The 25,650-nt window shown below is 49.8% G+C and overlaps 1 protein-coding gene across 7 annotated transcripts in view; it reads left to right on the top strand.

Annotated features, from left to right (window-relative positions):
* herc2 (HECT and RLD domain containing E3 ubiquitin protein ligase 2) overlaps positions 1–25,650 on the top strand; it is a 119,215-nt gene that overhangs the window by 54,455 nt on the left and 39,110 nt on the right. For 4 of the 7 annotated variants that reach the window (XM_064326995.1, XM_064326997.1, XM_064326994.1 and 1 more), the window contains 31 exons: positions 475–666; positions 1,642–1,829; positions 3,971–4,163; positions 4,555–4,737; positions 5,026–5,210; positions 5,819–5,966; positions 6,357–6,553; positions 7,070–7,300; positions 8,571–8,709; positions 9,615–9,761; positions 11,268–11,410; positions 11,803–12,070; positions 13,213–13,355; positions 14,136–14,234; positions 14,627–14,795; positions 15,677–15,802; positions 15,961–16,069; positions 16,448–16,587; positions 16,706–16,896; positions 17,442–17,547; positions 17,681–17,772; positions 18,406–18,581; positions 19,883–19,939; positions 21,257–21,368; positions 21,493–21,574; positions 21,919–22,062; positions 22,326–22,416; positions 22,872–23,049; positions 24,397–24,478; positions 24,605–24,776; positions 25,437–25,581. In XM_064326995.1, the coding sequence (XP_064183065.1) occupies positions 475–666; positions 1,642–1,829; positions 3,971–4,163; positions 4,555–4,737; positions 5,026–5,210; positions 5,819–5,966; positions 6,357–6,553; positions 7,070–7,300; positions 8,571–8,709; positions 9,615–9,761; positions 11,268–11,410; positions 11,803–12,070; positions 13,213–13,355; positions 14,136–14,234; positions 14,627–14,795; positions 15,677–15,802; positions 15,961–16,069; positions 16,448–16,587; positions 16,706–16,896; positions 17,442–17,547; positions 17,681–17,772; positions 18,406–18,581; positions 19,883–19,939; positions 21,257–21,368; positions 21,493–21,574; positions 21,919–22,062; positions 22,326–22,416; positions 22,872–23,049; positions 24,397–24,478; positions 24,605–24,776; positions 25,437–25,581 (4,628 nt within the window). The remainder of the gene's footprint in view (positions 1–474; positions 667–1,641; positions 1,830–3,970; positions 4,164–4,554; positions 4,738–5,025; positions 5,211–5,818; positions 5,967–6,356; positions 6,554–7,069; positions 7,301–8,570; positions 8,710–9,614; positions 9,762–11,267; positions 11,411–11,802; positions 12,071–13,212; positions 13,356–14,135; positions 14,235–14,626; positions 14,796–15,676; positions 15,803–15,960; positions 16,070–16,447; positions 16,588–16,705; positions 16,897–17,441; positions 17,548–17,680; positions 17,773–18,405; positions 18,582–19,882; positions 19,940–21,256; positions 21,369–21,492; positions 21,575–21,918; positions 22,063–22,325; positions 22,417–22,871; positions 23,050–24,396; positions 24,479–24,604; positions 24,777–25,436; positions 25,582–25,650) is intronic. The other 3 variants (XM_064327000.1, XM_064326999.1, XM_064326996.1) reach the window with 1 other exon arrangement.

The raw sequence follows: 25,650 nt of genomic DNA, 5'->3' as shown, positions 1-25,650 counted from the left end.
ATTGTACCATCACTCTAATACACAGATACTGTACCATCACTCTAATACACAGATACTGTACCATCACCCTAATACACACATACTGTACCATCACCCTAATATACTGGTGGTGTGCCACGTAGAATCCCATATTATTACATAATTAAACCCCCTGTCTCTCTGTCTCTCTGTACCCCCTATGTACCTGTGTGCGTGTGTGTGTGTGTGTGTGTGTGTGTGTGTGCGCGCGTGTGTGTATATGTGTGCGTGTGTGTGTGTGTGCGCGCGCGCGCGTGTGTGTATGCGTGTGCATGTGTGTGTGTGTACGCATGTGCACGTGTGTGTGTGTGTGTGTATGCGCGCGCGCGTGCGTGTGTGTGTATGCGTGTGCGTGTGTGTGTATGCATGCGTATGCGCGCGCGTGTGTGTGTGTATGCGTGTGCATGTGTGTGTACGCGTGTGCACGTGTGTGCATTGGTGTGTTTGCGCTTTCAGGTGTGCAGCCGGTTCCCCTGCAGACCATCACCAATGAGAACCCTGCGGGGCCCAGTCTGGGCACCATGCCCCAGGCGCGCTTCCTGCTGGTCATGCTCAACATGCTGTCCCTGAAGCACGGAGCCAACGGCCTGAGCCTGCTGCTCAACTCCGGCATGCTGGCGCTCACCCAGAGCATCCTCAGGCTCATCGGTATGTACGCACACACACACATACACACACACACACAAAAGCACGCACGCACACACACTCACACTAACGCACACGCACGCACGCACGCTGGCGCTCACCCAGAGCATCCTCAGGCTCATCGGTATGTACGCATACACGCACATACACGCACACACACACTCACGCGCGCACACACACACACACGCACACACACATACACGCACACACACACACACATACACGCACACACAAACAAGCACGCACGCACACACGCACGCACGCACGCACACACACACAAACAAGCACGCACACACACACACACACACACATACACGCACACACAAACACTCATGCATACACACACACACAAACAAGCACGCGCACGCACGCATGCACACACACACTAATGCACGCACACACACACAAACAAGCGCGCACGCACACCCACACACACAAACAAGCACGCACACGCACGCATGCACACACACTAATGCATGCACACACACTCACACACACACACACACACAAACATGCACGCATACACGCTCACACTAACGCACGCACACCCACACACGCACGCACGCATGCACACACACTCATACTAACGCACACACACGCTCGCGCAACACACACACATGATTAAGTCATGCACACAAGCCATTCTCCGTGTTACTGGCCTTCAGGGAACAAATTCTGTGTAGCATTTTTGCTAGGCTATGTTTCATTATAATGATATACTTATAGTCATATAATCTGGAAAGAAAATGTTTTCATTGTACCAGCAATATGCTGCTGTATTTTTCTCATTTTCTTCTACGGGGAACAGTAATAATTTATAGTAATAAAAAAATTTGATACTTAATTGATAACTAATTGATGATAAGTCTGTTATCATATTGATTGCTAGAGTTTTATTGAATGAGTTGATTTTGGTTTAATGGCTGACATGCCTGATTGGCTGCTGAGTGCCCCCCTGACCCCGGTGTGGTGCTGCAGGTCCCAGTACGGACAGCGCGGAGGAGGACCTGGGCTCCTGCGTCCACGGGGGCTCGGCCACGGTGCTGGAGGAGTCCCGCAAGGAGGCGGCGCCCACCCCCATGCCCGCGTCGGGCCCCGAGCTGGCCGCCATGATGAAGATCGGCACCCGCGTGATGAGGGGCCTGGACTGGAAGTGGGGCGACCAGGTGGGGGGTCACTGTTTAGTTTAGTTAACGGAACTAGCCGGCTTGTCCACTGTCATTCCCCGGGCCTGGCTGGGCCAATTGTAAAATGTATTTAGTGTATATTACTAAATAATAAAAACATTAGAACGTAAGTAACAGGAATGCCTTTAAAAGAAAAGTACGTTACTTCTAAATTTATTAGTAAGATATGGGTACTGTTGTAATACGGGAGTATAAATGCATTTTTTCTTAAAGCTGCATTGCTTTAGTGAAAAGGAAATTGGCTGTGTGACTGTAGAGAGCGTGCGGTCGTAGCAGCAGTGTCTCTGAGAGCGTGCGGTTGTAGCAGCAGTGTCTCAGAGAGCGTGCGGTCGTAGCAGCAGTGTCTCTGAGAGCGTGCGGTTGTAGCAGCAGTGTTTCAGAGAGCGTGCGGTCGTAGCAGCAGTGTCTCAGAGAGTGTGCGGTCGTAGCAGCAGTGTCTCAGAGAGCGTGCGGTCGTAGCAGCAGTGTCTCTGAGAGTGTGCGGTCGTAGCAGCAGTGTCTCTGAGAGCGTGCGGTCGTAGCAGCAGTGTCTCAGAGAGCGTGCGGTCGTAGCAGCAGTGTCTCAGAGAGCGTGCGGTCGTAGCAGCAGTGTCTCAGAGAGCGTGCGGTCGTAGCAGCAGTGTCTCTGAGAGCGTGCGGTCGTAGGAGCAGTGTCTCAGAGAGCGTGTGGTCGTAGCAGCAGTGTCTCAGAGAGCGTGTGGTCGTAGCAGCAGTGTCTCAGAGAGCGTGTGGTCGTAGGAGCAGTGTCTCAGGGAGCGTGCGGTCATAGCAGCAGTGTCTCAGGGAGCGTGCGGTCGTAGCAGCAGTGTCTCTGAGAGTGTGCGGTCATAGCAGGAGTGTCTCAGAGTGTGCGGTCGTAGCAGCAGTGTCTCAGAGAGTGTGTGGTCATAGCAGGAGTGTCTCAGGGAGCGTGCGGTCGTAGCAGCAGTGTCTCTGAGAGTGTGCAGTCGTAGCAGGAGTGTCTCAGAGAGTGTGCGGTCGTAGCAGCAGTGTCTCACGGCGTGCGGTCGTAGCAGCAGTGTCTCAGAGAGTGTGCGGTCGTAGCAGCAGTGTCTCAGAGAGTGTGCGGTCGTAGCAGCAGTGTCTCAGAGAGCGTGCGGTCATAGCAGCAGTGTCTCACGGGGCGTGCGGTCGTAGCAGCAGTGTCTCAGAGAGTGTGCGGTCGTAGCAGCGGTGTCTCAGAGAGCGTGCGGTCATAGCAGCAGTGTCTCACGGGGCGTGCGGTCGTAGCAGCAGTGTCTCAGAGAGTGTGCGGTCGTAGCAGCAGTGTCTCAGGGAGTGTGCGGTCGTAGCAGGAGTGTCTCAGGGGGCGTGTGGTCGTAGCAGCAGTGTCTCAGAGAGTGTGCGGTCGTAGCAGCAGTGTCTCTGAGAGCGTGCGGTCATAGCAGCAGTGTCTCACGGGGCGTGCGGTCGTAGCAGCGGTGTCTCAGGGAGTGTGCGATCGTAGCAGCAGTGTCTCAGAGACTGTGCGGTCGTAGCAGCAGTGTCTCAGAGAGTGTGCGGTCGTAGCAGCAGTGTCTCAGAGAGTGTGCGGTCATAGCAGCAGTGTCTCAGGGAGCGTGCGGTCGTAGCAGGAGTGTCTCAGGGGGCGAGTGGTCGTAGCAGCAGTGTCTCAGAGAGCGTGCGGTCGTAGCAGCAGTTTCTCAGAGAGCGTGCGGTCGTAGCAGCAGTGTCCCAGAGCGTGCGGTCGTAGCAGCAGTGTCTCAGAGAGCGTGCGGTCGTAGCAGCAGTGTCTCAGGGAGTGTGCGGTCGTAGCAGGAGTGTCTCAGAGAGCGTGCGGTCGTAGCAGCAGTGTCTCAGGGGGCGTGTGGTCGTAGCAGCAGTGTCTCAGAGAGTGTGCGGTCGTAGCAGCAGTGTCTCAGGGAGCGTGCGGTTGTAGCAGCAGTGTCTCTGAGAGCGTGCGGTCGTAGCAGCAGTGTCTGAGAGAGCGTGCGGTCGTAGCAGCAGTGTCTCAGGGAGCGTGCGGTCGTAGCAGCAGTGTCTGAGAGAGCGTGCGGTCGTAGCAGCAGTGTCTCAGAGCGTGCGGTCATAGCAGCAGTGTCTGAGAGAGCGTGCGGTCGTAGCAGCAGTGTCTGAGAGAGCGTGCGGTCGTAGCAGCGGTGTCTCTGTGCTTTCTGCAGGACGGCCCCCCGCCGGGCCTGGGGCGGGTCATAGGGGAGCTGGGGGAGGACGGCTGGATCCGGGTGCAGTGGGACACCAGCAGCACCAACTCCTACAGGATGGGCAAGGAGGGCAAGTACGACCTCAAACTGGCAGAACCTCCGCCCCCCGCGCAGCCTGCCACTGAGGACTCGGACACCGAGGACGACACTGGTGAGCGCAGGGCTGAGGGGAGGGACCTGGTGATGCTGGGATTTAGGGAACCCAGTCAGTATCGAATGGTTAGAAGAAACGGTACTGAATGAACTTAAAAGCAAACTAAACCTGAATTGTTTTGTTGCGTTTCCATTTGTGTGTCTGTGTGTGTGTGGGCGCGCGTCCGTGGGCATGCTCATGTGCGTGTCTGTGTGTGCGTGTGCGTGCGTGCGTGTCTGTGTGTGTGTGTGCGTGTCTGTGTGTGCATGCTCATGCTTGTGTGTCTGTGTGTCTGTGTGTGTGTGCATGTGTGTCTGTGTGCATGTGCGTGCTTGTGCTCATGTGTGTGTCTGTGTGCGTGTGCGTGCGTGTGTGTGTCTGTGTGTGTCTGTGTGTGTGCGTGTCTCAGAAGGGGAGCAGGTGGAGAAGAGCTCTCACCCGACGGCGCTGATGCTCACCAGCACAGTGAACCTGCTGAAGACTCTGGCCCTGTCGGCCGGGATCCACGCCGAGGTGATGCAGACGGAGGCCACGCGCACGCTCTGCGGCCTGCTCAGGATGCTCGTGGAGAGCGGAGCCAACGACAAGACTGGTAAACCCCGCCCCCGGCCCCGCCCCCACCCCTCAGCCCCAACAACCCTTTCTCACATATGTATTTCACAAAGCCGGAATGAGTACTTACCTGGCTGACCTTTAGAAGCATTTAAAATTATGTGAAATCATTCAAATCATTTCAAAATGTTTAAGAAAGTTGACCAGCTAACTCCTTAATGACACGTATTGGGGTTAAATTGGCTGCTGATGGAAGTAGAAGCTCTGGCTCTTGGGGATCAGTGTTTTTCGCCCCTGGTGACTGTGCTTGTCCCCGCCCCCTCCCCAGGCTGCTCCGCCCACAGGCAGGTGTCCCGCGAGCAGCACCGCAGCTGGTGCACGCTGGGCTTCATCCGGAGCATCGCCCTGACGCCGCAGATGTGCAGCACCCTCAGCACGCCGGCCTGGATCGGCCTGCTGGTGCGCATCGTGGAGGGCCACCAGCCCTTCACCGCCGTCACGCTGCAGAGACAGGTGAGGGGCCGGGCCCTGCGCCGCCAGTCACGCCTCCTCTGCTGTCCGTCACGCCTCCTCTGCTGTCAATCACGCCTCTGCTGTCAGTCACGCCTCCTCTGCTGTCAGTCACGCCTCCTCTGCTGTCAGTCACGCCTCTGCTGTCAATCACGCTTCCTCTGCTGTCAGTCACGCCTCCTCTGCTGTCAGTCACGCCTCCTCTGCTGTCAGTCACGCCTCCTCTGCTGTCAGTCACGCCTCCTCTGCTGTCAGTCACGCCTCTGCTGTCAATCACTCCTCCTCTGCTGTCAGTCACGCCTCCTCTGCTGTCAGTCACGCCTCCTCTGCTGTCAGTCACGCCTCCTCTGCTGTCAATCACGCCTCCTCTGTTGTCAATCACGCCTCCTCTGTTGTCAATCACGCCTCCTCTGCTGTCAATCAATCCCGCCTGGCAGTGCCACGCTGGCAGATTAGATGAATTTTCCATTTGCATTTGAGTGGATTCAGTTTCTGTTTTTCTGTTAGATAAATGTACTGTTGTTCTTTTTCTTTGTTGAGTACCTTTTAGTTTTCAGAAAGGGCTCACTCCTCATTAACTGATGACTCTAATTGTACCCCCCCCCCCTCAGATCCTGGCTCTGCGCCTGTTGCAAGCAGTGCTCCCTTCCTGGGACAAGATGGAGAGGTCCCAGGACATGAAGTTCCTGGTGGAGAAGCTGTTTGGGTTTCTGGGAAGCCTGCTCAGTACCTGCTCCTCAGATCTCCCTCTCCTCAGGGGTAAGGGGTGCTGCACCACTCTGTAGAGAAGGAGACTGCTTCTTTTAAACAAAAGCCTCCCAAACCTCCAGCATTTCCATAGGCTCACTGCACTGTGACATCACTGCTGTTTCCATGACCTCACTGCACTGATATTACTGCACTGTGACCTCACTGCTGTGTCTATGGCTTGACTCCCCTGTGACATCACTGCCTTGTTCATGGCCTTGAAGCACTGTGATATCAGTGTTCAGTGACACCCCTGCTGTGTCCATGGCTACACTGCACTGTGACATCACTGCTGTGTCTTTGGCCTGACAGCACTGTGACATCACTGATGTGTCTCGGTCCTCACTGCACTGTGACATTATTTCTCTGTGACATCACTGCTCCGCCTCTCTCTGCCTGCAGAGGGCTCCCTGCGCAGGAGGAAGTCCCGCCCCCAGGCGTCGCTCACGGCGACTCACAGCAGCACGCTGGCGGAGGAGATTGTGGCTGTGCTGCGCACCCTGCACTCCCTGGGCCAATGGAACGCTCTGATCAATGAGTACACCAACTCCCAGCTCAGCTGCATCGGCGACGTCATGGCAGGCCGGCACGCTGAGGCGGTAAGCCCCGCCCACCCGCCAAACTAACCAACTAAACAGTAGAGAGTGGACAAAGCAATTTCAGTTTCGATAGACTTCAGCATTGAGTTGGCTTATTTAACCTCTTACTGTGTTCTGGGTTTTAAAGGCTGGAATTTTTGCTTGTGTTTGGAAGGCTTCTTTGAGCTTTAACTCAGGAAATACAGATTTATTTTCACTCTAAATTTCTGAAATGGGAGCAGACGACTTGGGTGTGTCGTAAGCACACACCTCACAAGATATTGCCAGAGTGTTAGCAATGGAGTTTGAGTGATACCGAATACCAGGGGCCTAGAATATATTTAGGGTCTGATAATCAGTATTTCCAGATTAATTGTGGGAGGGAGGGGGGAATGCTATCCCTGTTGGAGCAGTTAGCGTTGATTTTAACATGAGCAGGACTAGAAAGGTGACCTGTGAAATGGGTCCTTGGTGCGCCTGTGGGAAGACCAGGGGGAGTCTGTCACCTCTCTCAGTGTGTCCCGCTGTCCCACTCAGACCCTGCTGGAGGAGTACTTCCCCGACTCGGAGGGCCCAGCGGTGGGCAGTCTGATGGCGGTGCTGGCGGTGATTGGGGGCATTGACGGGCGCCTGCGGCTGGGGGGTCAGGTGGTCCACGAGGAGTTCGGGGAGGGGACGGTCACCCGCATCACCCCGAAGGGCAGGATCACCGTGCAGTTCCACGAGATGAGGACCTGCAGGGTGTGTCTGCTCAGCCAGCTCAAACCGGTACGCCTGCCGAAACACAGCTTACACAACTTTACACTGTACATACTAAAACCGTACTCATACACAACTGCTTTACACTGTACATACTAAAACTTTACTCATACACAACCGCTTTACACTGTACATCCTACAACCTTACTCATACACACCCGCTTTACTCTGCACATACTACAACGTTACTCATACACACCCGCTTTACACTGTACATACTACAACCTTACTCATACACAACCGCTTTACATTACATTTACTTTACACTGTACATACTACAACCTTACTCATACACACCCGCTTTACACTGCACATACTAAAACCGTACTCATACACAACTGCTTTACACTGTACATACTACAACCTTACTCACACAACTGCTTTACACTGTACATACTACAACGTTACTCATACACAACCGCTTTACATTACATCTGTACATACTAAAACCTTACTCATACACAACCGCTTTACACTGTACATACTACAACCTTACTCATACACAACCGCTTTACACTGCATATACTGAAACCTTACTCATACACAACCGCTTTACACTGTACATACTACAACCTTACTCATACACAACCGCTTTACACTGTACATACTACAACCTTACTCATACACAACTGCTTTACACTGTACATACTAAAACCTTACTCATACACAACCGCTTTACACTGTACATACTAAAACCTTACTCATACACAACCGCTTTACACTGTACATACTAAAACCTTACTCATACACAACCGCTTTACCCTGTACATACTAAAACCTTACTCATACACAAGCGCTTTACACTGTACATACTAAAACCTTACTCATGCACAACCACTTTACACCACTTAACAAACTACACCACTTACACTTTACGCTGTACTGTACATACTACGGCCTTACGCATAACCATTTTATGCTGTACGTTCTACAACTTCTACTCATCTGCTATATGTTGTACATACTACAACCTTATTCGTAATCCACCTCTTTACACTGCAAAACTAAAATCTTACTCATACAGAACTCTTTTACACAAAACGTACTACAACGTCCCTCATACATAAACCTTTAAAAGCCGCATTTCTTTCCTCCGGAGAGTCAGTGTGCCTGACCCTAAGCATAGCAGCACACACCAAGAGGAGGAATGTATTTGCAGGATTGTTGCGTGCAGTGTTTTATTCGGAGGGGGAACCATTTTAAGCCACGTTCTGAAAGGCTGAAACGCATCCGTAATGTAAACGTCTCTGAGCCGGCGCGGGTCTCTCTGCCCCCTCAGCTGCCGGTGGTGGCCTTCAGCGTTCATAACCTGCCCTTCACCGAGCCCATGCTGTCCGTGTGGGCCCAGCTGGTGCACCTGGCCGGCAGCAAGCTGGAGAAGCAGCGCATGAAGAAGTCCCTGAGCCGCGGCCTCACAGGTACGCGCGCGCCCGCCCGCCTCGGCGGCCGACAGGAAGCACGCAGGACCGGGAATCGGGCGCACTTCCTGTCTCTCTGACTCAGGGACTGCTTAAAAGGGAAACTGTGCCCTATTTTTTACGTGTTGTTTTACTTGGCAATATTATCAGTATACAGGTCAATTTACCATAAAAATATTTTTTTAGCCATTTTTTAGACACTTTTTCAGAGTGAATTACACAGATTATGTTTTTCACACACTTGCACTGCATGATATTTACCAGTCAGTTAAGTGCCTTACTTAGGAGTATGACAGCAGTGACTCGCCTGAGAATCGACCCCACAACCTTAAAGTTGCAATCGCACTTATTAAATTGTTATGGCGCACTGCCACCCATTTCAGGGTGAAGATCTACTTTAATAGAGTGCTCCTGTGTTCTTAACTCATGGCCAAATGGATCATGCACAGGATACTGGATACAATCATTGAATGACTCGCTCCAGTTCAAGCAACATGAATTTGAAAGCGCACATGTAGAAGAATATCGTGTTTGAGTGAAACTGATGTGTTTTTGCCACGTGTGTGTTTATGCTAATTTGTGTATGTGTATCTGTGTCTGTGGTTGTGTGTGTGCATGTGTACGCACATGTGCATTGGTGTGTGTCTGTTTCTGTGTGTGGGTGTGTCTGTGTGTATGTGGGTGTGTCTGTGTTTGTGGCTGTGTCTGTGTGTGTGTGTGTGTGTGTGTGTGTGTGTGTGTGTGTGTGTGTTGTGGCTGTGTCTGTGTGTATGTGTGTTTGTGGGTGTGTGCGTGTGTGTGTGTTTGTGTTTGTGTGTGTGTGTGCGTGTTTGTGGGTGTGTCTGTGTTTGTGTGTGTATGTGGGTGCGTGTACGTGTGCATTCGTGCGTTTCCCTCCCCTGAAGCGGACCAGGTGGACCTGCACCTCCTGCGCTGTCAGCAGCTGCGTTTGTACATCCTGAAGGCGGCGCGGGCGCTGCTGTCCCACCAGGACAAACTGAGGCAGATCCTCTCCCAGTCTGCCGTCCTGGAGACCGGACCCACCCCCAGCGGTGAGCCCCGCCCACCCAGAACTCCCCGGGGCTTCTGTCCAATCAGCAGTTTCATTTCTGCCACCAAACCATTTTCTTCGGATGAGTCAGTGACTGTGACAGGCAATGTCTGCTCATGCAGCAGCCATTTTGGCTCTAGGCTGAGTGTGCAGAAAACGGCAGGTCCATTAGAGTCAGAGGCAGACCGAGACAGCTGACGTTAATAAATGCCGCTGGCTCCCGCCTTCATTGTGTTTGTGTGTGGGTGGCTTGGACGGCACTCTGGAACTCTCTGGGGCTATTAGGCTGTCGGGCTGTCTGACTCTTGCTGCGGCTTGCTTAATCCAGTGCCAAGAGTCAACACGGCTTCTGCGTGGGCAGGCATCTCTCTTGCTGACTCTTTGTTGACCCGATTCAGTGCAAACAGTCCAGCCTAGAGCCGACATGGCTGCTGTGTGGCCAGCCATCACTCGTCTCTGACACTAATGACCTGCTGCTTTGAGCGCAGTCAGCCTAGGGCCAACATGGCTACTGCACGGGCAGACGTCGCCTGTCTCTGACACTAATTGATCTGCTGTTTTGTACACGCTCGGCCTTGAGCCAACATGGCTGCGTAGGCAGACCTCGTCTGTCTCTGACTCCAATGGACCTGCTGAATTGAGCACTATAAAGCCTACAGCCAACATGGCAGCTGCGTGGGCAACATGTTTATATTCGCATATCAGGGTCTCATGCTGCACAGATTATATAGAGATTTATTACTCTTCAAAGCAAATGTATAGCTCCGTTCATTCACTCCACAATCTATCTGCGGACTCCCTTCAGTTTGACCCCCTACAGTAGGGCTCAGTCTCAGGTCCTGCAGGTCCTGTGTCTGTAGGTAATTGTGGTTTTTCAATCATCTGCTAGATAAGGCCTTGAGAACATGTGGTTCCAGTTCACTGCTTGAAGGAATGACTGGTGCAGAAACGCACTGAAAAGCAGCAGCCCTTGAGGACAGCATTCTAACACCCGCTCGTGCTTCAAAGCATTACTCACGTATTCATCCCACAGCTATCACGGCTCCTCCTTTGGCAAACGTTTCTGCTGGCCACTGAAACACTCTCTGTTACCAGCTGCTCTGAGATGTGATCTGAACTTGGTGAACCTGAGAGAACTGCACAGCTCAATACTGCCCCCTAGAGGATTATTAATTGATTTCAAAACAACAAGTTCTGAACATTCTCTAGTTTTTATGAAAAGGCTTGGATTCAATCTGCCCCTCTCCTTAACATTGACTTATAAAATAAATGCGGGTGAAATTTTTATTTACAAGTTTAAGATGATTATTGTTGCTGTTTGCTGACAAACTGCTAGTGGGTGAAAAAAAGCGTCACCTGCATTCAGTCGTTTATACAGTTGACAAATGTTGATTGAATCCAGGCCATCGAGCCCAGACCAGCTCATGAGTCCACTTAGATGCACAGATGTGATGCGCAGATGTCGTCGGAGGGGTCACTGTGCGTTGTCTTGGCTCCCTTTTTACAGAGGACACCGTGGCGTCGTCTCCGGACGTCGGGGACCTGTCCCCCGACGGGCCCCTGCCCCCCCTCATCCTCCTGCAGCAGCTGCTGTCTGCGGCCACGCAGCCCTCCCCCATCAAGGCCATATTCGACAGGCAGGAGCTGGAGGTGAGCCCGGGGTGGGGTTGTCGTTCTCGATCCACGTGGGGCGGGGGAGAGGGATTGTGATGGTATGGGCCAGACGGTCCGAATGAGACAGTTTAAAAACGCCTGAGAGAAACCGAGGAAGATGGGCCTGCAGAAGAGAGGCATCATGTGGTTCACTTGAATTTTTGTTATGCGTTTGTATTGGGCAGCTGATAATCTTGTATGTATTTATGTGTGTGTGTATGTGTGCTACCTGTCTGTGTGTGTTTGTATGTGTGTGTGTGTGTGTGTGTGTGTGTGTGTGTTTTTGTGTGCGCTGCCTGTCTGTGTTTGTTTGTGTGTTTCCCTATGTGTGTGTGTGTGTGCGTATGTTGCGTGCTAACACACGCATGTGTATGTCTCTGTGGCCCCAGGCGGCGGCCCTGGCGGTGTGTCAGTACCTGGCGGTGGAGTCCACGCACCCGTCCTCCCCGCTGTTCGAGGACAGCAGCTCCAGCGAGGCGACCACGCCCGTCACCGTGCAGCACGTGCGGCCGCCCAAGCAGAAGAAGCACAAGGCCTCTCCCGTGCCCCCGCTGCCCATCGTGGTGCAGCTCATGGAGATGGGCTTCCAGAGGAAGAACATCGAGTTCGCCCTCAAGTCCCTGTCCGGAGCTACAGGAAGTGCCTCTGGGATACCAGGTACAGCAGGGACAGGCCGCAAGAGGGGAGGCTCTCAGTCTGGAGACTCTTACCGCCTGCCTTTTAAAATTCACACAAAGTGTGCCTGGCTCTTAATATTAACTGTACAAAGCTAAAAAGAATTAAGAACTGGAATATGGCCCTCAGTAGAGCGCATATCTTTGGAAACTATGCAGTTGTCAAGATACGCCAGTTCCACATGTCGGATATTCACCAAAATTTAATAATTTATTCCGCGCCCTTCACATCAGGAGATGCACACATTTTCATGACTGTAGCTCGCATCAAGTTATTATGAGATATTCCTGTTTAAATTCTAGCAACTCTTAAGCATTTTAGTCAGTTATTACAGTACCACGTGGCCAATCGACACTATGTTTGTTCAGTGGTTGGAAATTAATTCTTCAGCACCCCGCTGCTGATAAGCACACAAAGTTTCATGGTGTTACGTGTTTCAGTTCAGAAGTTAAACGCCACACGTCTCGTTGGCCAATCGGTGTGAAAAATCTGTTTTTGCTTGTCCCACAATGCCCAAGCTTTCCACAAAGTTTCATGCAAATTTGTTCACAACTTTGGAGATATCATGCTAATAGACAGGCAGACAGATGCGTAAAATGGGGCCAAAACATAACCTCCAGTCAACTCTGTTGGTGGATGTAAAAATGGATTAAAAATAATTCAATTCATGAATAAAGGTGAATAAATATCCAGGGTATTATGTGATTAATACTGGGAGCTCAAACTCAAATCTGCTGTGTCTGCTGGTCTTTGTGCACTTGAGTGCTTAATTTATTGACTGGCTGCACACCTTGTTTCCAAGGCGCTGGAGCTGTTTGTTTCCAAGGCCTAAATTGGCTGCTCATTGAAAGAATCAGCAGACTGCTGCCCTCCAGGACTGGTGTTTCAGCCCCCTGATTTAACATGTTACATGCTGTAAACAGCCAGGTGGATTTTATTAAGGGTTAAATGGGGTGCTTATGTAATACAAAGCTTTAATTGTGTTGCTGTACAGTAGTTCTCAGAAACACACGCCTATGCAGGGTAGCGGTCCATGTGTTGATTCAGAACTTGTGGTCCTTTTCAGCTGTCTCCCTGTGTGATTGATTGGTTCTGATCTCCATCCCCTTGCCCTTCTGTTTCAGGAGTGGAGGCATTGGTTGGCTGGCTGCTGGATCACCCCGACGTCCACGTCACCGAGCTGTCGGATGCTGACACCGTGTCCGACGAATACTCAGATGAGGAAGTCCTGGAGGAGATTGAGGAGCCTGAGACTGCCTTCCCCATCGTGAGTGTCCCATCCCCATGTGGACTCCTCCCTTTCTCTCTCTGCTTATTGGAGGGGCCTTGCTAGCCTGTTCCTCAGTAGACCTTTCCCCCTCTTAACAGCTCATTGGAGAGGTCCTCATGGACCGAACCTCCACAGGTTCTTCCCTCTTTTCCTGCTCGTTGGAGTCGCCTCCACAGTCCAACCCTCTGTAAATTCCTCCTGTCTATAGTAGGCTCCTCCCCCTCTCACCCCTCAGTGGAGTGGCCTCCCCAGTCCATCTTTCTGTAGACCCTTCCCCTTCTCACCACTCGTTGGAGTGGCCTCCATAGTCCATCCCGCTGTAGACTCCTCCTGTCTATAGTAGGCTTCTCTGCCTCTCACTGCTCATTGGAGTGGCATCCACAGTCCATACCTCTGTAGACTCCTCCTGTCTATAGTAGGCTCTTCCCCCTCTCACTGCTCATTGGAGTGGCCTCACAGTCCATCCCTCTGTAGGCTCCTCCCCCTCTTGTCACTTATTGGAGTGGCATCCACAGTCCATCCCATCCCTCTGTGGACTCCTCCTGTCTATAGTAGACTCCTCCCCTTCTCACAGCTCATTGGAGGCGTCATTGCCTTCAGGACCAGAGTGCTCAATCAACAAGGCGTGTGGTTTCAGCACTGGCCACGTTTCAGACTGGGTTCACCTTCATATTGGCAGCCACTTGTTTACATTTCAGAGAACTGTTACTACAGCCAAAAGCTGTTGCTATTCTGAGTTTCGTTCTGGGAAATGATGGCGGCTTGGCCTGCTTTCAGCCTTCTGGGGCCGTGGTGACGGAGAGCCAGACCTTCAAGAGGAGGTCTGACTTCCAGACCAACGATGACTACGCCGTGTACGTCCGGGAGAACATACAGGTGAGCCTTTTTCCCACGGGCCGCAAAGCGTGGCCACCTTCCCTCAAACATTCCTTTGAAACTGGAGGTTTAGAAACCGGTTCTGTCATTACCCAGATGGCTTTGGTTTCAGTAGTCTGTTTTAATGAAAACCGTTTCGACAATCTCGTGATAATGTAAGGAGACATCCCTCCAAAAAATGCTGATAATAATTGCATGTTTTTAAACCTATTTTCAGTTTTGTATCAATTCTGCAATTCTGCATGCATTTCATCGCAAAAATATACTGCACAGACAGGAAATGGTGGAGCGTTTCAGGCGAGGGGAACACAGACATACACACGCTCACACAAGCACACACACACACACACACACAGTAACAAAGTTCTCTGGCCCCTTGTTTTGTGTCCCAGGTGGGGATGATGGTGAAGTGCTGCAGGACGTATGAGGAGGTGTACGAGGGCGACGTGGGGAAGGTGATCAAGCTGGACCGGGACGGGCTCCACGACCTCAACGTGCAGTGCGACTGGCAGCAGAAGGGAGGGACCTACTGGGTCCGCTACATCCACACCGAGCTCCTGGGTACGAGACTCCGCCCTCAAACACACTGCACGCAAACTGGGTTATGGGCTTTTCACACAGACAGCCAACAGCTGCAGCCTGCTCTCTATCGCTCTTTCAATGGAGAAATTCTGAAGAAGCATTTCCGAAGTGCAGCTGATGTGCCGGAAAGTTCTCATCACTGGAAGTTTCATTGCTGCGTTTGAGTATCTGGGAACGACTGACCAATCACTGCCCAACTGAGAAGCGTGAAAAATTGCAGACTGGCTGCCAGTAGAGTCACGTTTTTGTAATATCTACTTTTAGGTTTCATAAAAAATATCATAATAATCTTTGATTTATCCGGAGAGTAGCTAAGTCAATCACTTGCTTACAGCCTGTCAAAATTGTAAAAATATTTTTCGTTACAATGTTGTCAGCAGAAGTTGGCTGCAAATGCCACCCGTTTTGTCAGGCATTCTCTCAGCTGATCATTTTTGGAAGTTCAGTGGCTGTGTGTGAGTTCCATTAGTGTGGGAAGGATGTGTTTTCATGTAGTGATAATGATAATGATAAACATAGATTGCATGTATATTGCCCTCCATCTCATGATCTCAGAGAACATTAACCCTTTATGCGATTAGAATGTTTTTAACGGGACATTCTAATGCTGATTACAATTGCCCCTATTAATTGCACGCAATGGAGTTCTAGAACACTGATTTAGAATTTTGAAAAAGCATTCCAATGAACCTACTTTTCAAAAGGTTAAGGGGTGAAGGAAACCCCCCTGGGTGGTGCAGAGCCACCATTTTGCGGTTCAAGGCTCCCCACACTCCAGCTGAGGTGGAAATGGAGGGACGAGACCCGCCACGGGCCGTCAGTCACCAGTATTTGTGATTTTGCCTCTCCCCCACCTCCAGGCTTCCCGCCACAGAGCTCTCCATCGCACATCAAGATCGGGGACAAAGTTCGGGTCAAACCCTCGGTCACCACGCCAAAGTACAAGTGGGGGTCAGTCACTCACAGGAGCGTCGGAGTTGTGAAGGGTAACTTGGTTTTATCTGTCGAATTTCTTTTTTCTTGCTTTTGATTTTGAGAATGAACTCATTTTCAAACTTGCTTAGTTTCTTGCTTAAATCGTAAGTGCTTGCTTGGATCAGCCAGGGGTGACTCATAAATCTCTCTCATAAATCATTCTCTGCAGCTTTTAGTGCCAACGGGAAAGACGTGATCGTGGATTTCCCGCAGCAGTCTCATTGGACAGGCCTGCTGTCGGAGATGGAGCTGGTGCCCAGCATCCACCCAGGAGTGAGGTGAGGCTGCAGGGCTTGTAGTCTCACTCCAGCCCCTGGCTTTAGCCCTGGCCTACCTGGCTCTGTATGAGATGCTGTTGCAGCTCCATACATATGATGGGGAAATCATTGTCTTGCAATAACACCTGGATAAAAGGAGCTGTCAAAATTTTACCATTTAAACTTTGTATTTTTATGTGTTCATGTAAACTTTCATTTGTACTCTCCACCTGCAGTTTAGGGTGGAAGAGTAATTTAAAGCCCTGATAACTACAAATAATAAAATGGTGGCTGTAATCACTCAGTATGAGATGGACTCTCAGTGTTCTTTAGTGGAGAGTTCAGGATAATCGTGTCCTGTGTTCGGTATTTTAAATTAACTTTATTTGAAACTTTTAGGTGTGACGGTTGCCAGATGTTCCCAATCAACGGCCCCAGGTTCAAATGCAGGAACTGCGAAGACTTTGACTTCTGTGAAAACTGCTTCAAGACCCGCAAGCACAACACCAGGCACTCGTTCGGCAGAATCAACGAGCCGGGTCAGTAGAGAGAAGCGCCTGTGAAAAGCATTCCGTGCTGCAATAACATAAATAATAGAAAGCTTGGTTGGCGTGACGCGTGACTTTGACGGGTTGTTCGCCTGTCTCCGCCCGCCAGGCCAGTCTCCGGCGTTCTGCGGCCGATCGGGGAAGCAGCTGAAGCGGCACCACAGCAGCCAGCGCGGGATGCTGATCGACGAGTGGTCCCGCGCGGTCAAGAACCTCAGCGTGTCGTCCTCCGTCAACCAGGCCTCGCGCCTCATCGACTGCGGGGAGCAGTGCTGGCAGTCCTCCGGCTCGCAGGGCAAGGTGGGTCCTGCAAGGCAGTCTGGGAGACGTAGTTCCAATAAAACAGAGACGGTTGTACCAATAGGGAGGCTGCACAGCTGTACACAAGAGTTTTCGGTCTATGCAAAGTTGTCAGTTAATGTACAGTTGTTGAGACTGAGACTCAAGGGGTCTTAAGTTCCACGCTTGATGCAGTGCTGAGTGTACTTTTAATTATTGGTAAATTACAAGCCTAAATAGGCTGGAAGTCCTGTTGTCATCATTAAGTATGACTAACATTCTGTTTTAGTTGTTGTTCATGTTATTTAAAAAAAATATATATATAGTGTGAATATTTGTTTTGGTTAGGGTTAGGGTTAGGCCAGAAGACTTGACATGTCACGTTTCCCCATATTTACACTGAAGCATTTAACAGGCGCTCTTATCCAGGGTGCACAGAGCTTTTATTTATACTCCAGATATTTACTGCAGCACTTCAGCTAGGGTACTACGGCAGGTCCCCACCAAAGCCTCGCCCTCTGATTTACGAGCAGTTCCCTGACCGCTGTTTCCGCGCTTCCCTCTAGCACTGGATCCGCTTGGAGCTCTTCCCAGACGTCCTGGTCCACCGGCTGAAGATGATGGTGGATCCGGCGGACAGCAGCTACATGCCCTCTCTGGTGGTGGTGTCGGGTACGGATCCGCTCTGACGGAGCAGACTGCGCTCCGGATTTTCAGCGTCACGCGTACAGCCTGCATTTCCTTTCCGCTCTTCCATCTCGGGGTTTTCACTTTGTGTCGTTTTTTACTCCCTCTGCCCTTTCAGGAGGAAATTCTCTGAACAACCTCATAGAGCTGAAGACGATCAACATCAACCCCACGGACACCGCCGTTCCCCTGCTCAGCGACTGCACCGAGGTAGGAGCTCCCCGCGCGGCTCGCAGAGCGCGCTTTCGTAGCGCCGCCCGGTCCTGCAGCTGCTCATTTACTGACCCGGCTCACAGGCGCAGTGGCGATAAACCTCCTGTTATCAGATCCGTGACCTGACCTTGAAATCGGGGTTAGAATTAATGTAACACCACCACCACCAAGTTGATCAGCAGTAGCCATAACAGTAGCCGCAGCATTGGTTGTGGCTGTAGTGGTGGTAGTTAGTAGTTATGTTTGATATAGTAGTTGGTAGTGTAGTTATACATTGCTTTTTGTACAGGGTGCACTGGTAAGACAATAAAATGATATTTTAAAAACACACACATAATGTTAAAATAACTACAGGAAAAATATTGCAGACAGTGCAATAAAGGAGATAAAGTAATAAGGGGATATCAAAAAGGGAATTCCTGAGAATGAAAACTGTAAATGCTGAGAACTGAAAGCAATTTTTTGACACTCAAATGTAGAAATGTCCTGAACAGTTGTGAGCATGCTCTCTCATAATGTGGGGGACTGCAGAGGGAGAATGAGGTCTCCCATTTGTGTTAATGAATAAGCAAATAGCATGTTTTTAGTTTCCTGTAGCACTTCAGTGGGTTCCTTGCTCTCCTGCTGCAGTATCACCGCTACATCGAGATCGCCATCAAGCAGTGCAGGAGCTCCGGGATCGACTGTAAGATCCACGGGCTGGGAATCGTGGGCCGGATCCGGGCCGAGGACGAGGACCTGGCGACCGTGCCCTTCCTGGCGTCCGACAACGAGGAGGAGGACGACGACAAGACCAGCACCGGGAGGTACGTCGTCGCTCTGCGAACGCGCCGCGTCATCCTGCCTTTCTTCACGCACAGCCTACCTCGAATGTGGGAGCTGGGAGCAGCGAGGGGCAGTCCTGCTAGGGGGGTGTCTAAAAGGGGGCGGGACTGTGAGAATTGTGGGACACTGTGGCAGCTGGCCTAGCTACATAACTCAAATGTGCTTACCAAAATGAAAGTATAAACAGAAAACAAATGGAAGACAGTAGGGCTGGGTGAAACACCGGAATAAAATGGATAATTATCAAATGCAGTAACGATCATCGCCACCGTTTGGTGCATTGCTTTTCTTTTTGTCTTTTTTTCTTTAACATAATGACGAGAACAGGCCATTCAGCCCAACAATGCTTGCCATTTTCATGACTAAATTAGTTCTCTGATTACCTACAGACTAGATAGTATCTAACACCACATCAAGCCTAATCTTGAAAATCCCCGGAGTTTCTGCCTCTCCTACATGACCTGGCAGGCTATTCCACTCATTGACTACTCTCTCTTTAATTATACCTGATGCGGTAGTCAGCATCCAAACTTCAGAGAACATATGTAATGCTTCAGGGGCAAAAACATCTTCACATTCTATTGGGTACTCATACAGCTTCCATGTGATCATGATGTGTTTTTTTTTTCCTCCAAAAAACATGGAAGCTGTATGACTGGTCTTCTGATTGGCCGTCTTATCAACAATGAATAGATAACAGCTGTCACATTTTTTTCCCCAGGGCCATTTCACACGGTCTCTGAAGCTTGGATGTTTACTACCGTATCAGACATAATCAAATTTAAAAAAAGACAAAAAGAAAGGCAACACTCCACATGGTGGCGATCATCGTTATTGCATTCAGTAATTATCGTTGCGTTATATCACTCAGCCCTAGAAGACAGGTGGCACAATAAATGAAAAACAAAATCACATCCCCACACAGAGGAAAGATGGGTTTTAAGCCTGCTTTGAAAGCACAGATTGTGTTGGGGGAAGTCATTCCAGAGTTTAGGGGCTGCCCTAGAGAAGGACCTTTGGCCAAAGGTGTGATTTTGGGAGGGTGGGATGGACCTCACCTGCCTGAATGGTTGGAGTTAAAGGTCCTGGAAGTCAGTGAATTCTTTGCTTTTAATGCTGTTTGATTTTAATAATTTATTTGATGCTTTTTTAGCCAGTTCAGTCCAGAAAAATATTTCTATTAGACACACCCAGTGAAAATATTTATTAAAATACATTTATCTATTAACAAAAAAACAAACGTGCTGAGATTGGCTTGCTTTCCCCCTTGGCTGAACGACAGGTTTCCAGTGGGCAGGCTTAACCGGGTAAAGTGTGTGTCACTAAAACACTACGACTGGTGAGATCCTTTCTACTTGTGATGTGTAAATTATGCTCTTGCCTCTTTTGAGTGGCCAAGCCAAGCTGGATTTAAATACCTGAGCATTGAAGCCTTTCTCTATTTGGTTATAATGTCTGGAGTTTCAGACTGTTAGACTGTCCAGTCTATTGTTAGTGTACAGTAGCTCAGTGTTCCAATGGCATTACACATTTAATGATATGCAGGTGTAACTATACAACGGTAAAGCCTAGCTTATGTTGCTTACGTTTTGTGTTGTCGGGTAGTCTAATGTTACTGCACTGGACAACCTCCTGCACCCTAGTCACGAGAAATGTTTACATATGACTTACAGACATGAATATTAATAAGTGCAGGATACCTACTCATTCTGTTCCTATCTGCAGAACATGTCACTATATAAGTCACTATGTAAGTGACATAACACTATATAATCTGATAGTGTTTATTACAATTGAATGGTTACGATTGGGTTAAAAACTTGAAAGAAACATTAAGAAGACAATCAATTGTCACTTCTGGGGTTTGAATCCAGTTTCCTGGAGCTTTAAGCAGAAGATCTGAAAGATAAGAAGCAAGACCCCGGGAGTGATTTATAGGAAAAAGAGGAGCAGTTTGGATTCAAGCTTTAATCAGTAATCATGTGAAGACTGCAGACTGCAGAAGCTGTTGTCATTGATTGGGTAACCTGGCAGATTAGCTGAGAAGTACAGGCGGTATTGCTGAGGGAGCCTGAACATCAATGCCGGTCGGGACGTGAGGAGGCACCGCGAGTGGTTTTTATACCTCCGGATCAGTGGCGATATCGGCTTCTAGGGAAGGATTTCACTGGATATTATTGCGGATTACAGAGGATTTTGTGCACTAATGCCGTAATTGGAAAAATACAATTACTGTGAAAATCTAAAGCTGCCTACCGCTCACCTGTTTTTGGCACAAAACGAAACTTTGGCAGGAACGGCAGGCTGTCGGGATATGGGCCACATTGGAGGGGTAGATTTCCAGGTGAAAAATGAACCACAGATTGTTTTTCCAGTGGGCATTTTGCTTTGCATAGTATTACATAAAATTTGGCAAAGACAAATAACCACACAAAATGTAGAAATGATATACAGGTCAAACAGGATAATGAATAAACACAGAGATTTTGAGCTATTTGTGATCATTTGAGGAGTCTAAAAATGGGCTTTGAAGATAGCCGGCCTATGGAACTCCTGATGTAGATGATTATCGACCGTCACCAACAGTTAGGTTTCTTTTTTCAGCAGACTTTAGGACGTTGCTGACCTTGTATCCTCTCTCTCTTTCCTCCACCAGTCTGGCTCGGAAGAAATCAGCTGGCCTGGAGTCCGCAGCGTCCATCAGAACCAAAGTCTTCGTCTGGGGCCTGAACGACAAAGATCAGTTGGGAGGCCTCAAGGGATCCAAGGTGCGTCCAGACCGGCTCTCTCTCTCTCTCTGTCTCTGTCTCTCTGTCTCTATCCCTGTTTCTCTCTCTCCCTCTGCTTGAGGACATGCACCTGCCTTAACTCCACCTGCGCTTCCGTTTGCAGATCAAGGTGCCTTCCTTCTCCGAGACCCTCTCTGCCCTCAACGTGGTGCAGGTAGCGGGCGGGTCAAAGAGCCTGTTCGCAGGTGAGTGGTTGGTCTCCCGTCGGAGGTGGTTACTGGCAGGAATGTGAGTGGCCATGATTCAGATGGCTGGACAAAGTAACTGCTGTGACTGGCTGTCCGAGTTTGCAAGTAATAGATAAGCGATCACGAGGCAGGATGATAATAATAATAATAATTAAAACAGAAATAGAAATATTTTCCAAATAATATTTGGCCTTCTGGCTCTCTGGCTCTGGACGCTCTTTGATATTCTGGTTCTCTGACTCTGTCTCTGACACTTTGGCTCTTTTGAGCTCTGACTGTAATTCTCTTATTGTGTCTTACTCTGTAACCCTGACTCTCTGGTTCTGGCTCCGTCTCCGTAGTGACGGCGGAGGGCAAGGTGTATGCCTGCGGCGAGGCCACTAACGGCAGGCTGGGCCTGGGGCTCTCCAGCGGCACCATCCCCATCCCGCGCCAGATCTCCGCCCTCAGCAACTACGTGGTGAAGAAGGTGGCCGTGCACTCGGGTCAGTACCCAGGGCCACGCCCACTGCCGTGCGGAGAGCCTATCATGTGCCCACTCTGAGCTACAGGAACTCTAAAACTGTTCTGACCTTGAGTCTCTGCCAAACCAAATACTGGGCACTACCAGTGACTCATTTTGATCCGCTGAACCAATCGTGTTCTTCTGTTGTGGAAAGCAAAGCCTTTTTGATTGGTCCAAAAGCAGTTAGTGACTGATCACTGTAATATGCCTCCCTCTCTCGTTGCTCCCCATCCGTACCTGCAGGAGGGCGCCATGCCATGGCCCTGACCGTGGACGGAAAGGTCTTCTCCTGGGGCGAGGGGGATGACGGCAAACTGGGACATTTCAGCAGGATGTAAGCAATGCACATACATTGAGTTTTATGTAATTGCTAAGGTACAACATACTTGCACATACAGTAGTTTTGACGTGATTCAGTGGTTGCACTTTCTAGGGTGAGGATGTTTGTACATCTGGCAATTCACGCACAGATACTTGGGAGAGGATTATATCTGAACTGATTTTTTATTAAAAATAAAAAATCAGTTTCCAGGTTCAAGAAATTGCAATACATAAGTGAAACCTTTGAGAAACTGTCCTTGGGCATTTCTAATACTTATAAAATGATGGTTCTGAAGTCGTAGAAACTATGTTTCCATTGCAATCTTTCTGGCCGGCAGAAATATCCAGGATGTTGCACTGTAACACATATCACGATGAGAGATGGCGTTTGTGCTGTCGTTAGCCCATTTGTCCTCAGACGCAGAATGGCGCCGCCGTTAAAACGTCCTTTCTGCCCGTGACATGCAGGAACTGTGACAAGCCGCGCCTCATCGAGGCCTTGAAGACCAAGCGGATCCGGGACATCGCCTGCGGGAGCTCCCACAGTGCGGCCATCACCTCCAGCGGGGAGCTGTACAGCTGGGGCCTGGGAGAGTACGGCCGACTGGGGCACGGAGACAACACCACCCAGCTCCGGCCCAAACTGGTATATACAACACAGCTATCGTTTATACACCACCCAGCTCCGGCCCAAACTGGTATATACAACACAGCTATCGTTTATACACCACCCAGCTCCGGCCCAAACTGGTATATACAACACAGCCATCCTTTATACACCACCCAGCTCCGGCCCAACTGGTATATACAGCACAGCATCCTTTATACACACACAATCCCACCCTCCGCCCAAACTGGTATATACCAGACACAGCTGCCAATGGTTATACAACACCAGCATCACACCACCGCCCAAACTGGTATATACAACACAGCTATCGTTTATACACCACCCAGCTCCGGCCCAAACTGGTATATACACACAGCTACCCTTTATACACCACCCAGCTCCGGCCCAAACTGGTATATACAACACAGCTATCGTTTATACACCACCCAGCTCCGGCCCAAACTGGTATATACAACACAGCTATCCTTTATACACCACCCAGCTCCGGCCCAAACTGGTATATACAGCACAGCTATCGTTTATACACCACCCAGCTCCGGCCCAAACTGGTATATACAGCACAGCTATCCTTTATACACCACCCAGCTCCACCCCTAACTGGTATATACAACACAGCTATCCTTTATACACCACCCAGCTCCGGCCCAAACTGGTATATACAGCACAGCTATCCTTTATACACCACCCAGCTCCGGCCCAAACTGGTATATACAACACAGCTATCGTTTATACACCACCCAGCTCCGGCCCAAACTGGTATATACAGCACAGCTATCCTTGTATACCACCCAGCTCGGCCCAAACTGGTATATACAGCACAGCTATCCTTATACACCACCCAGCTCCAGCCCAAATTGGTATATACAACACAGCTATCCTTTATACACCACCCAGCTTTGGCCCAAACTGGAATATACAGCACAGCTATCCTTTATACACCACCGAGCTCCCGCTCAAACTGGTATATACAGCACAGCTATCCATCATACACCACTCAGCTCCAGCCCAAACTGGTATATACAGCACATCTATCCTTTATACACCACTCAGCTCCGGGTCCAAACTGGTATATACTGCACAGCCATCCTTTATACACCACCCAGTTCCAGCCCAAACTGGTATATACAGCACAGCTATACTTTATACACCACCCAGCTCCGGCCCAAACTGGTATATACAGCACAGCTATCCTTTATACACCACCCAGCTCCGACCCAAACTGGCATATATAGCACAGCTATACTTTATACTGAGCACACACTCACGCAGATTGCTTACTTATTGTTACCTGAAGAATGTATTTGTTCTTTTTTGTATTCAATGCCTGAATTACCCTTGATCTTATTTATTTTTCGGGTGCAGGTAAAAGTGCTCCTGGGTCATCGCGTCGTCCAGGTGGCTTGTGGGAGTCGGGACGCTCAGACCCTGGCCCTCACGGATGAAGGTACCCGTGACACTGGACTGGACTTGATCACTGATGCATGAATGGCTGAATGAGAGCCTCCTTGCATCTGTGTTTTCAGTGAGAGACTGTTGTGAGGCCACTGTGAGACTGTTTCTCTCTCCACAGGCTTGGTGTTCTCCTGGGGGGACGGAGATTTCGGGAAGTTGGGCCGAGGGGGCAGCGAGGGCTGCAACATCCCCCAAAACATCGAGAGGCTGAACGGGCAGGGCGTGTGCCAGATCGAGTGTGGGGCCCAGTTCTCCCTGGCGCTCACTAAGTCTGGCGTGGTCTGGACTTGGTAGGCTTTACTGGGGATTCATTGCATTGCATTACATTACATTACAGTCGCTTAGCAGAAGCACTTTTCCAGAGTGACTTATAAATGTGGGGACCATCAGTGTTCCTTTCAGACAAAGTGCAATATCACTGTGGAAGCACGGAAGGCCCATTTATTGTCAATAAATGTAAAGTTAACTGAACAGTCCAGCAATTCAGTATTACATTATGCATTATGTTACATTAAATCTATCTAGCAGGTGCTCTTATCCAGAGTGACTTGCAAAAGGAAGTGTAGGTATGTTTTTATTCAGCTGTCGTAGCATAGCTTTTGAAAAAGGCATAGGAAAATGGCGTCTTGTGGCGTTAGCACAGTTACCAAGAAGGAATACCAAACAATAGTTTTTTATGTTATTTTGGAGTGTGTCCAAGATTCTTCTTTGTCATTAATCTGTTTTTTGAGTGGAAAAATATACGCACACAATTTTTATATTGGTTTTCAGCGAATATGCTGCTGCGGGGATTTTTTAATAAATAGCAACGATTTCCCCAAATAGCACTATGAATATTGTCGTGGGGAAACGGTCTAATCTCTGCACTTTTTGTCTACACCTCTATGCTTGTGTCGCTCCTGATAAGCGTCTGCTAGGCATGTAAATGTCCGTTTGCCCCCCCCCCTCAGGGGTAAAGGGGACTACTTCCGCCTGGGCCACGGCACGGACGTGCACGTGCGGAAGCCGCAGATGGTGGAGGGCCTCCGGGGGAAGAAGATCGTCCACGTGGCCGTGGGAGCGCTGCACTGCCTGGCCGTGACCGACGCGGGACAGGTGGGCCCAGCGCGCTGCATTTATAGTTCATACAGATATATATTCTGGACATATTTACCCTTATTTTTA

Source organism: Anguilla rostrata, chromosome 3 (genome assembly GCF_018555375.3).
Source record: "Anguilla rostrata isolate EN2019 chromosome 3, ASM1855537v3, whole genome shotgun sequence".
Taxonomy (NCBI): Eukaryota; Metazoa; Chordata; class Actinopteri; order Anguilliformes; family Anguillidae; genus Anguilla; species Anguilla rostrata.
This window is presented reverse-complemented; position numbering and strand designations above follow the sequence as displayed.